The sequence below is a fragment of the Oryctolagus cuniculus genome, chromosome 4 (genome assembly GCF_051225735.1).
Source record: "Oryctolagus cuniculus isolate XC-2025 breed Fujian yellow rabbit chromosome 4, ASM5122573v1, whole genome shotgun sequence".
Taxonomy (NCBI): Eukaryota; Metazoa; Chordata; class Mammalia; order Lagomorpha; family Leporidae; genus Oryctolagus; species Oryctolagus cuniculus.
This window is the reverse complement of record NC_142870.1, coordinates 32,799,087-32,811,925: the sequence shown is the minus strand read 5'-3', so window position 1 is coordinate 32,811,925 and position 12,839 is coordinate 32,799,087. Positions and strand designations below refer to the sequence as shown.

Sequence of the window (12,839 nt, the reverse complement as noted above, 5' to 3'; positions counted from 1 at the left end):
CTGGGATTTTGATTTTTCAAATGCTGGGTTAAAAAAATAAAGGCTTTTAAAAGCCACAAAAATACTTTAATCACTAAATAGATAGATGATAGATAGATAGATAGATGATAGATAGATAGATAGATAGATAGATAGATAGATAGATAGATAGATAGATAAAATAGATAGATGGATGGATAGATAGATAGCATTTTGTAGCATGGTTTCTCTAGCCACCATAGAGAGCAGGGCAAAAGTGGATTTGGATTACATAAAAAACCTTATTAAGGAACAACTGCAGGCCAGTTGCATTCAGTTTAATGCACCTGCATTAACCCCCTTAGACCTGTGTCCACCTGACCCAGTCTTAGTGCTCCATCAGAGAGTCTCCGGTCTGACCTTCTCTGCCTAACACCCTGTCCAAGAGACCAGGGGATTGTGTCCCCCAAGAGAGTCCTCTCAATCCACTAATTCTTGACGACATCCAATACTCAGGTCCTGGTGCTCTGTGTCTAAATGACAGGGATTTGCTCCTGAAACTGCGCTGTTGTGCCTCGGGTCTACCCCTCTACAGGCAGATTGCTCTGCTGCCGTGCACAGCTCTGGACCAAGGATTTTTTTTTTCTTGAGGGTAGAGGTGCACAGGCCCTGGACGTGTGTCCACAGATGTATAGGGAGGTTCTGTTGGATGAAGCCAGGGTGGGAGCGGAGGGGAGAAAAGACCTTCACTGCTCCCCAGAGGAAATCTCACCTGGACCATGCAGGGGTTGGGGAGCTTTTGTCAGGGTCAGTAACAGTGCTTATTGCAGGGTCTGTTAACTCCGCCTATAATTTCAGTAATTAGAAAGCTCGCAGGCCGCCATCTCTACTTTTGCCCTGGATCCCACGGATGTTAAATGCAGGGTTGTCCTGGTAAGGAACTTCATTTCTCTTTTTTGCATAGCAAACATCATAATCTGAAAGCAGTTTTGCTAGGATTTAGGGGAAAGAGATTAGCTGATAGGAAGGGCAGTATCAGAGGTGTGGTCCCACTTCTAAAATCAACCTAAAATACCCCTATTCTTTGTTGTAATTCATCCTTTTTTTACATTAAGTCTGCTCAAAAAATCCTTTCGAGGTACACAATCTTTCCATTTAGAAATTCGTGTTGGGGGCCAGCATCGTGGCGCAGGGGATTAAGCCGCTGCCTATAATGTAAGCGGAGATTCAAGTCCTGGCTGCTTAGCTCCCTATCCAGTTCCCTCCTAATGTGCTTTGGAAAGTAACTGAAGATGGTCCCAGTATTTGGGCTCCTGTATACACATGGGAGACCTGGATGGAATTCCAGACTCCTGGCTATGGTTTGGCACAGCCCCAGCCAAACATCAGAGTTGGGTTTCTAACTTTTGGAAATAAGGAATCTGAAATTCAAGGAATTAAATATCCTATTTGGAAAACACACACACACACACACACACACACACGTTGTGACCATTTGAGGAGTGAAGAACCAGCAAAAGGAAGATCTCTCTCTCTCTCTCTTTCTTCCCTTCTCTGTCTCTCTCTCTTCTTAGTGTGTGTGTGTGTGTCTTTCTCTTCTCTAAAATAAATAAATCTTTGTTAAAAAGGCAAGAAAATTCTAGTAAACCTATGTAGCGCTGCAATGGAAGTATAAGTCAGCACAGCATTGTAGAAAAAACAGTGGGCCAATTGTCAGGAGCCTGGGATCCGGTCCTCACATAGACATGACTGGATTCTGTGGTTCTTCCCTTTAAGAAATACAGGCCTTGAGCCAGCTCTGTTTCTCCTCGTGTCTCACGTGGAACTGAACACTGCACATTGTAATCCTTCCCCTACACCCAGATAGCTCATTCCTCAGCCACTCTTTCTTGTTTCCAGATCATTCTAGGTCTCACTGATGACATTGTTGACAGATAACTTAGCAAGTAAAGACTCAAAGCTACTATTTATTTGCATTGTAATTTGGGTTTATATTCCACGCAGGTCTGAAAAATCTGTGTCTCACTCTAAGGGGATGTTTTATAAGATAATAAGCAATAAGAAATGGGTTTATGAAGAAAGATACAAAAGAAATAAAGATGAAATGTATACACTTGTAGGTTTAGTTTTGCCTAATTCCTGTTTTGTTTATGGAAAGATCCTGCTTGGCTTTAATTTTTATTTTAGATTTGAGCAACATTTCATTCTATGAAATTGAGTAAGTATTCCCTTGGCAAATTTTCATAGATGCTAATAATATTCATGGTAGCTACCTTGTTATATGTATTAACTATGCCTCCATATTCAGGTTTAACATTTACTTAATTGTCCCTAAAATCTCCCGAGGTTTCATGGTCCTGGTTTTGACAAAACGATTAGGTATCTTGCACAAATTAAGACAAATTGTAAGTGGCAAAATTAGAATCTAATGCTCCTTCTCTTTCATGCCAGAAATCAGTTAAGCTCTGAAGTATTGTACCAGACATGGAGGGACAAGTGCATTGACTTAGCATGAAAAGCCAACGGTAGACCCAGCTCCTTCTTGCTTGGCTTACTTCCCGCTCCTCTGCCTCAGTTTCTCTTTCAAACTCTGGGTTTCAGGCAAATCATTTATCCACTTTTTATTTTTCTCCTGCAAAGTTCAACCAAGTTTTCCTATTCCTTTGCCTCATGGGCCCATTTTGGTACTTAACTTATATAGCGTCTGTGAAAGTGCTCTATAAATTGTGTGTACATTTAAATTTTATTGATAGAGACTGTAAATATGAAGTATACTTTGGGATCAGAGGCTGAGACTTCTCCAAACTGAACTCTTCAGTCTCTGAGCCTGGAATCCCTTTGTGCCAGTGGTTGAAGTAAATTAGATTAGATTCTCTCATTAGGGGCTAAGTGGTTACTTCTAGAAATAAAGAAGTAAAGAATTCATGTGACAGACCATAGAAACATCAGAGTTGGGTTTCTTCCTTTTGGAAATAAGGAATCTGAAATTCAAGGAATTAAATATCCTATTTGGAAAACACACACACACACACACACACACACATGCAAAATCTGCCTAACTGATATGTTTACTAACAAAATCACTAACATAGCTTGAACCTTAGTCTCTGGTAGTTTCAGCAGTGTGACCTACATTTGTTTGACCTACTTAAACTCTTAATACCTCAGTTTCTTTATTTCTACAGTAGAAGGATTGCTATAATAGGTCCCGCACAGGGCAAGTTTGGAGCTAAGAGTTAATCAATATGCATTAGAACAATGTTGCTGTTACTGACTTTGTGAGAAACTGACAGATCTAGGAAATTTACCATGGTGGGGTTCTAATCAATCTTCATAAAAATCATGTATAAGATTTGTTGAAATTCCATTGTTCTTTTAAAGCTTAGAGCCATGTAGCCAAAAATTTAGCTCTCCTATGAAATATCAAAATAGATTAGCAGCCCTCTCTAAAATCCAAAAAGGGATTTTTTTTGTGGGATGTTTCATTGTAAAGAATCTTAATTTTACCAAGATATTTTAGATGAAGCAGAAATAGTGGGAAAAAATGAAAGGATTCCCAGGATCTAGGACTCAAAATCTCTCCATTGGGAGTCACCCTTCACTGTATGTCTCTGTTTTGTGGATCATTTGTTTGTATGGATGTAAAAGCACTGTCTTCCTCTCCAGCACATGCATCAAAGCGAATCAATGTAATCGACTCCAAAACTATACTGGAAGATCAAATTCTGGAGCAAAAAGATAGGTAAGTATCTGGATAATACCAGGCTCCCTGGGATTGTGGACTAATTAATTGCATTTTTTTTAGCATTTAAAACTCACTCTGTAAAAAGCATTCATATGCTACGATCTTTTAAAATGTATTTGGTGATTTCCAATTCTAAACTACCAATTAGATAGATGTGTCTAAATTTTTAAGTGAGATGGATGTGATTTAGTTTTGGAAACATATGCTCATTAGATACTCATCTATATCTAGCCAAATTCTGGCAGTGGGAATCTAGTCTTTTTTTTTTTTTTTTTTTTTTGGTACCAAACACATCCTGACCCCATAGTGTTGATATACTCTACAGATGTGATTGTGCAAATAGCCTTTAGACATAAAAAATATACAATGGACTGGAATGACTCTCGGGCCAGGTATGTGACCTGAAAATATGGGCTTGGCATAGGCTCTGTGCATCTGTGCAGTCTGCTTAGGAAAGCAAGAGGAATGGGTTGGGAGGTGGGGGGGAGAAAGTGGAAGGAGATGAGGAAGGAGGAAAAGAGGAAAGGAGGGAGAAAGAAAAACAGTAAAACTTTTGGCCCTGATTGGATTGTGTTGCATTAGGCTTCATTTTTGCTTTTTGTAGGTGACTAAAATGATCAGTGACTGAGGCAAATAAGCCTAATAAGTTCTTTCTCCCAACATGTCCCCCAGCAGTTAACAAAATAGGAAGCTGAAACAATAGGAATAAAGGGATTTAAAAATGAGTGGCCAAGTAACAGGGAGTGGCCAAGTAACAGGGAGCAGCCACTGAACAAACCTGCTAAACTAGGAAGTTAAAATTGATTAAAGGGCTGCAAATGCTGCAGGATACAATAGCTCAGAATTTTGTAGATTTGACTTTGGTGAAAAGAATGAACCTTGAATTTATTCATTTTAAAGGATTGGATGTACCTAATGGGAGACCTGGATGTGGCTGTGGCATGATGGAGATTTTTGTAGTCTGACAGATTTAGATGACTCAGTTGCTCAATTAAATTATGTTGATCATAATGACATTTGTATCTTTCTCTTTATCTACTGCCTTAGTGTTGTCTATGGTCATCCAGTCTCATGACTTCAGATACCTTCCATATACTCATGCCTCCAACATTTTATGTATGCTCTGTCACTTTCCTCTGAGTTCCAGGGTTGGAAAGGAAAGCCAGCTCTCCTCGTTAGCATCTCCCCTTTTATGTTTAAATAACACTTCCAATGTGCCTGTCCAAAATAGAACTCTTGATTTTCCTGAACCAAATACAAACCTGTTCTACATACACTATTCTGTACGTCAGCTGTGGCAGCACCTGTGTTCCAGTTGCCCAGGTAACCATACCTTACCATTGTCCTTGACTTCTCTGACATCTAGTCCATCATCAGATCCCAGTAGGCCTATCTTCAAAATGTATATCCAGTAAAATGCAAGTCAAGTGCTATTCATCACTGTCATAGCAACCACTTTTGCCCAAATCAATATCATTTCTCACCTATATTTTTGTAATTTCCTTTTTACAGTGCTTCTTCTATTCTTGCCCCCAAACAGGCTGTTTATAACACAGAACCAGGATGTTTCTTTCTTTCTTTCTTTCTTTCTTTCTTTCTTTCTTTCTTTCTTTCTTTCTTTCTTTCTTTCTTTTTTTTTTTTTTTTTTTTGACAGCCAGAGTTAGACAGTGAGAGAGAGAGAGAGAGACAGAGAGAAAGGTCTTCCTTCCGTTGGTTCACCCCCTAAATGGCCGCTACTGCCGACGCACTGCGCAGATCCGAAGCCAGGAGCCAGGTGCTTCTCCTGGTCTGTCATGCGGGTGCAGGGCCCAAGGACTTGGGCCATCCTCCACTGCCTTCCTGGGCCACAGCAGAGAGCTGGACTGAAAGAGGAGCAACCAGGACAGAATCTGGCGCCTCGACCAGGACTAGAACCCGGGGTGCCGGCACCGCAGGTAGAGGATTAGCCTAGTGAGCCGCGGTGCCGGCCAGGGTGTTTCTTTTTTACCACTGTGAATGAGACTATGTGGTTCTTACGCTCCAAACTTCCAAAGGATTCACACATCAGAGTAAATCTCAAGTCCTTGGAATGGTATGTGAAGTCCTATAGGACCCGGGAAAACTGACTTGATTACTTTTATTTTGTTGTTCTCACATTAAGGGCTAGGTGGTATTTCCAGAAATAAGAAAACATAGAATTAATAGAAGAGATCTCAGAAACATTTAAGTCCTACTGCTTCCTTTGGGAATAAGAAATCTGAGTGGTGTTGATCGTAGCCTCTGGGTTAGAAATGTTATAAGGGCAGGGATTTTTTTCCCATGTGTTCAACTAGAACTCTGAATGACATATAGACCAAAGCTCAATAACTATTTGTGAAATGGAGGAATAAATAACTAAAGACTGAAAGTACTCTCAAAAGACTTCTAATCCATCATTTATTTTATTTATATTTTGGCCATCATAACTTAATATCTTTGACTTGAATGAGTATCATTTGTTAAGAACCTCCAAGGAAAGCTGAAAATAGAAACATTGAAACAGACTTTGAAAGTCATGTGCTGGGGGTGTACACATCTCTAAATCCTAAGTACAATTTCACCTGTCTACGGTCTCACCTTGCACTCAGTGAGTAGCTTGATAAAAAAGCTTTAAAATTAAAAATAAGTAAGTATTGCAATAAACATAATGATACACTATATAATAAATCAGTGTTCCAGATTCATAATCATGCTGTCTAAATTGCACCACTTGAAGTTTCTCAGAACCACTCTTGGGAAATCATTCCCCTTCTTCCGTCTGGAGGAAACAAATCCAATCCTTGTAAAGATTTGTTTACAGAAGTGTTTTCTAAACATTTCTAATTTGCTGAGACTCAAACTGAATTCTGCATTCTAAAACTACCTTCTTCAATGAATACCTTAGGAAGATCACCTCTCTTCCAATGCCATGCTGTTATCAACACAACCCAGAGTCAAGCTTTCTCTTTGAGGTGTATGGGGAAAATCCATCAGCTCCAGCTTATTTTAGATCCGTTAATCTTCTTTGCACATCTTGCTTGTGAAAAAGCAATGAAATCATTTTTATCTCATGCTTTAAAAATCTATTTCAGTTTTTCCAATCATTTGGTTATCATAGTTTGTTACTTTGTTTAAAAAAAAAGAATTATTTATTTATTTATTTATTTGAAAGGCAGAGAGTTACAAGAGAGGCAGAGATAGAGAGAATTCTTCCATCCACTGGTTCACTCCCCAAATGGCTGCAAATGGCCAGAGCTGGACCAATCTGAAGCCAAGAGCCAGGAGCTTCCTCCTGGTCTCCTATGCAGATGCAGGGGCCCAAGTACTTGGACCATCTTCCACTGCTTTCTCAGGCCATAGCAGGGAGCTGAATAGGAAGTGAAACAGCTGGGACTCGAACCGGTGTCTATAGGAGATGCTGGAACTGCAGGCGGTGGCTTTACCTGCTACACCATGGTGCCAGCCCTTAGTTTGTTAGTGTCTATGCTATTTTCTCTTGCCATTTTTATTTCTGATTAGTTCAGATCTAAGATGGACTAGGATTTGGAAGTTACACATGGGCAGGGATATTTCAATAGTTGAAACCTCTCCACAATGGGAGGATGTGCTGAGGTGAAATGCCATGAGTTTCCCTCATGCAAAAATTTGAAAGGAAACTGACTAACTTTCCATCAGGAATTAGGAGCAGAGCCAGGGTTGTCTGAATAATCCCTGAAAACCCTTAATATCTCAATTTAACAACTGGAGTTATAATAATGACACTGGTTGAGTTTTCTAATAAGATCAAGATATTTTGAACTGATTCCATAATTTTTATCTGAATTTATATCATGCATATTAATTATTTCCTTAGGTCTCTTACTATGTGCTCTGAATGAAATATACTAGGCCTGTTATTCTTAGTATCTAGACCACCCCTTTCTGACTTTCATGGCAAATATTATCACTTTAATCCTTCCATACAGACCCTACACTTTGCAACTGAGTGCTCAATTCAGGGATTATGGTTTCAAAAAGTTAATTTTATATATTTTACACAAAAATATGTAAATAGGCATTGTGACAGTTTTTCTTGAGAATACCTGAGGAGTAGAACAAGCCTAATTTTTAAAGCTTCTCTACCAGCCTAACATGTTCTACTCATGCAAGGGACTCAGATAAAATCTGTTATTAACAGCAAAGCATCCAGAACGAAACGCACTGCTTTTGTGGAAAAGGAATAAATAGCATTTCTGTTTGGAAAAGCAATACCTTCCTGGATTGTATCTAATAAATTATTGCTCTTTGTTAGTCACATCTAATTAGGAAGTTTTAATTCCCTTTTAACTGTTGGATTTCATAGCATTTTATGTCCAGCTACATTAAGGATTAATTTTTTGGCTTGACACCAATACTAAATTTGCTTATCCAAATAGAAACCATGCCAAGGGCTTGAAGGATGATGACAGTAATTAACCCAAATCAGATACCAGGAACTATTCCAATGAAAGTGTCTGTTAAACAGTGTATCTTTTGCTGATGCTGAGGCTTACCATTCTACCAAGGGTGGGTCCTGAAACCTCCCATGGAATCTTTCTTAACATTAGTGCCAGTGCCAAGAAGGGAAGTAATGGCCAGGCTGATCATACAAGGTATTTCTTACTCTGATAGATAACATGGAAAACACAGGGAAGTAAGTTCTCAAGATCTTCTGAGAAGAGTACACACTAGTTCAGAATTTCTAGGGGTCATGTTGAGAGTAGCTATATCAAACAACATAGAATTTGACATACTCCATGCTTCTGTGTGCAGGAATTTATTACAAGGGACAATCCATAAAAAGAGTGATTGGTATGGAAATATTTAAGGTGGAAGAAAATTGCATCTAATATAAGTATTGATGTTCACTAACTTATACACAAGATAAAGTACTATAAATTATAATGCTGTTACATTATATAATGGTGTTACAGAAGAATATCTAATTTTATGAGGAGACTTTAAAAAGTTCATGGGGCTGGCGCCAGTTGCTCACTTGGCTAATCCTCTGCCTGCGGCACCAGCATCCCATATGGATGCCAGGTTCTAGTCCCGGCTGCTCCTCTTCCAGTCCAGCTCCCTTCTGTGGCCCGGGAAGGCAGTGGAGGATGGCCCAAGTGCTTGGGCCCTGCACCCCATGAGAGACCAGGAAGAAGCAAATGGCTCCTGGCTTCGGATCGGCGCAGCGCCAGCCGTAGCGGCCATTTGGGGGTTGAACCAACGGAAGGAAGACCTTTCTCTCTGTCTCTCTCTCTCACACTGTCTATAACTCTACCTGTCAAAGAAAAAAAAAGTTCATGGAAAGTGCCTATTATAGGAAAAAGTTGGCATACGTTTTTAAATTTTTCTGCACCACAATAAACTTACCCTTTAATTAATTTTCCATGAACTTTTTGATGTCTCCTCATGTTTATTGAGTTAAAAGACTGCATATAATTTTTTTAAAAAATGACCAGAGGTCAACATTTATATTATCACTCTCAATGCATACAAATAAAAGACTATAACAACATGCAATATGTTAGCACAGATTATCTTTGAATTGGAGAGTTATGAATTGGTTTTCTTTCCTCTCTCTCTCTTCTATCTTTCGTTCTTCTCTGCCCCCTTTCTTCCTTTCTTCTTACTCTTCTTCATGCTGATTGATATTTTCTAAATGTTTCCTTGATAATGAAATTACAGAGATATTTAGAAGATAAAATTGACAACTATTTGGTGCTTTGTTACAAAGCTGCCAGGTTTGGGATGGAGGAAATGTTGTGGTGCTTTGGGAAGCCAGAAAAAGGTTTACAGAAAGAAGAAAAATAACAACAAGTTTGGTTTTGAATGTACGTGAGACAAATAAGCAAAGAGAAAAGTTAGATGAAAGTAGAAATCTGGCATATGGAACTGAAACTCAGGGAAAAGATACAGAGTAGACACATCAATTTGAGAGATGCACAGAGAAGGATGTCAGTGAACCAGTGAGCATGGAGGGCATTGCTCAGGAGTATGCAAAAGATACAAAAGAAATAATGGTTGGACTGAACCTCCAGGAAGCACAAAGTTAAGAAGGCAGAGAAAGGAAATTAACAAAACTAATGGAGGACCAGACAGAAGGGAGGAAAATATGAAGGTGTGGTGGTAAATTAAAAACTAAACGGAAGGGGCTTTCGAACAAGAGTGGGATCAAGAATGTTAAATGCCATGGAGAATTTAAGTGAAAGAATGTTCAAAAAATCCAATGGATATATCAACAAGAGTTTATTGATGTCCTTGCTGAAAGAAGTTTTATCAGATTCCAGAAAATTCGGGAAGGAATAGGTGGTTTGGAGGAAAAATGGCTTACTACGAAAGGAAAGCAAGAAGTAGAATAGTAACCAGCAGGCAGTGGGAGGGTGTCACAGTTGACAGTGTGATTGCATTGGTTGTGATGGTATTGATTTTAAAGCGAGAAGAATGTGTTTTTCCCTGTAGGCTGGTGGGAAGGAGTCAGTAGTAAGGGAATTAGAGAGAGGGTATAGGATTTCTAGGAAGTAAAGTATTTCCTAAAATGTGGGATAGTCAATGCTAAAAGAAGAAAACTCCATGGTAAACCAGTCCCATTGATTATCTAAGAGCACAAAGTTGGTTTTGGGAACTGGGACTCTAAATGGAATAAAACCACATTAAGTGGGAGTTACTGGATTTACAACTGAGAAATAAAAGTGGTCATGGTCAAATATTGAGAAATTGAGGTAGGATAGTTCCAGGTAATAAGACACATGGTTTAAGGTCATGAGAATGGTTGGCCAAAGCAGAACGCAGATGAATGACCCTGGGCATGTGGAGGTCGTGAACTTGGGAAAAGGTTGAGTTTAAGACACTTGCCTTGTAAGATGTGACATCACCCAGGATCATGGCAGAACCAAGGAGGCAAAACGACTTAGAGGCTAATTTGTTCATATGTCAGGAAAGGAATAGATAGAGTATAATACAACTTGATGGCATTAGCTTAAATGATCTCCCAACTTGGCTTGAATCTGAAGGGTAATTATTTAGAAGAAACTGAAAAATCAGACAAATATGTCCTGGTCTTAAACTGTTTGATGTATGAAAGGATAAAGCAGTCTCCCTTTGATAAGATTCAAGGAACTATATTATAGTCTAGGCAAGCCAGGTTTTTGTTAAGGTAAATATGTAGAGGAATACACAGTAAAATGGTTAATATATAACTTTTTTTTAAAAAGTTTGGATCATCTAAAATCTAAAAGGCGAATATTATCTTGCTTTATCAGGCCATCATTGGATCACAGAAAACAGTTTTCAATGAAAAAGGAAAAGATTCCTGTTGGTGGGGTAAGCACCAGAAGAATTAATGTTATTTATTATTAATAACTGAAATGTAAAATAGTACATTGCATTATTAATTTGTCATATACATTTATTATTTGAGGAGGGTTACTACAAAATAGTTTAAATAAATTAAATTGTTGGGTATGGTAGTGGTGTTTAGTTAGCAGTGCATGTTATTCAGTTACATACAGAAATATATTTTACTGCTGATAGTTATTAAAATGAATTGACTGCTTTCAAGTGCTTAGGACTGTGCTTGATACTTTACATGTACTTATAAAGAGGTTGCTGTCATGATTCAGTTTATGGATTAGTAAACTGAGGGTTAGAGGAGTTATTAACATGACCAAGAAGACAAAATTTAGAAAATATCAGAATAGCATATAAAGCTGTCATGTTTGATTTTAAAGTACAGCTTTAAAATCCTGCATTGTAATATTTGTTTAATGGGTACTAATCAGAAACTATCAGGAACGACACTTTATTCAGAAATGTCATGTCACATTCTGACATTTCTTGCTATTTCTAATTCTTGCATCAATTTTGTCTTTAGGTGAAGTTTTCAATCATTGTGAAGTACCTCCAGGCCTTTGGCTGGCTTTGGGTGGGGCTGATTGTGGCCACTTACTTAGGGCAGAATTTGATGAGCATTTGTCAAAATCTGTGGCTTAGTGCCTGGACAAAGGAAGCAAAACACATGACTGAGTTTACAGAATGGAAGCAGATCAGAAGCAATAAACTTAGTATCTATGGATTATTGGGACTAATACAAGGTAAAAAATATCCGTCTGCTTTCTCATTTCTTTTGCTGATGTCATTGATTCAGACATAAGCATTTAGCATCATCTTATTTCAAATAAAATCTATGCCATTTTTTTTACAGATACAAACAGAAACATTTCATTTATATGTGCGAGTCTTATTCAAACTGAAAGACACGAGTAAAAGGCATCCTTAGTATTGGGTCAGGGGAATTGACGACTGGCTCAAACCCAAGGCTTTGTTCAGATTCCTCAGATAACAGAAAAGAAAGGGAGGCACAGGTGTTGTCCATCCCTCCAGGTGCCTATGGGATGTAGATGTGTTATATGCCATATTTTCTTAATATTGGAGGATAATTCAAATATGTATGTTTTCCATTTACCACATTTTAGAGAGTAACCCAACACTTGTAGGTATCAGCAACATAGCCAACATTAAATAATTTACATGTTGTTCTCATTTAATCTTGATGATAATTATTTAGAAAGACATTATCCCCATTGTGTAGTGAAGGAAACTGAGGCATGTATGTTAAGACATGCAGGATTCAACATTCTTCACTACATAGCCACTATCTATGTACGTGAGAGTCGTAAGCAATGTGAATACCAAGAGGTGAGACTGTTAAGGAGCTTAAATTCTAATGCTGAAGGATGGGAATTTAGGCTGGATGTTAAGATTCTCATATCCCATGTAAGTTTGCCTGGATTCAAGTCCTGGCTCTGGCTCCCGACTCCAGCTTCCTGGGAATGCACAGTATGAGCACAACCAGGTGATGGCTTATGTAGTTATATCCCTGCACCTATATGGGAGAACTGGAATGAGTTCCTGACTCCTGGCTTTAGTCCAGCTCAGCTTCAGCCATTGTAGCCATTTGGGAAATGAACCAACAGATGGGAGTCCTTTCTCTTTCTTATGCTCACTTGCTCTCTCTCAGATTATTAATAATTTTAAACAAATGTAATGATTCAGGGTAGGCACAGGTTATATTTGGTTGAAATATTAAAATATGATTTCTGAAGGATACTTGACATATCAGATCTC

At 38.6% G+C, this 12,839-nt stretch overlaps 1 protein-coding gene across 3 annotated transcripts in view; it reads left to right on the top strand.

Annotated features, from left to right (window-relative positions):
* LOC100346553 (ATP-binding cassette sub-family C member 1) overlaps positions 1-12,839 on the top strand; it is a 105,587-nt gene that overhangs the window by 69,314 nt on the left and 23,434 nt on the right. For all 3 annotated transcript variants that reach the window (XM_002716653.6, XM_008267130.5, XM_070071921.2), the window contains 3 exons: positions 3,625-3,700; positions 10,976-11,036; positions 11,587-11,806. In XM_002716653.6, the coding sequence (XP_002716699.4) occupies positions 3,625-3,700; positions 10,976-11,036; positions 11,587-11,806 (357 nt within the window). The remainder of the gene's footprint in view (positions 1-3,624; positions 3,701-10,975; positions 11,037-11,586; positions 11,807-12,839) is intronic.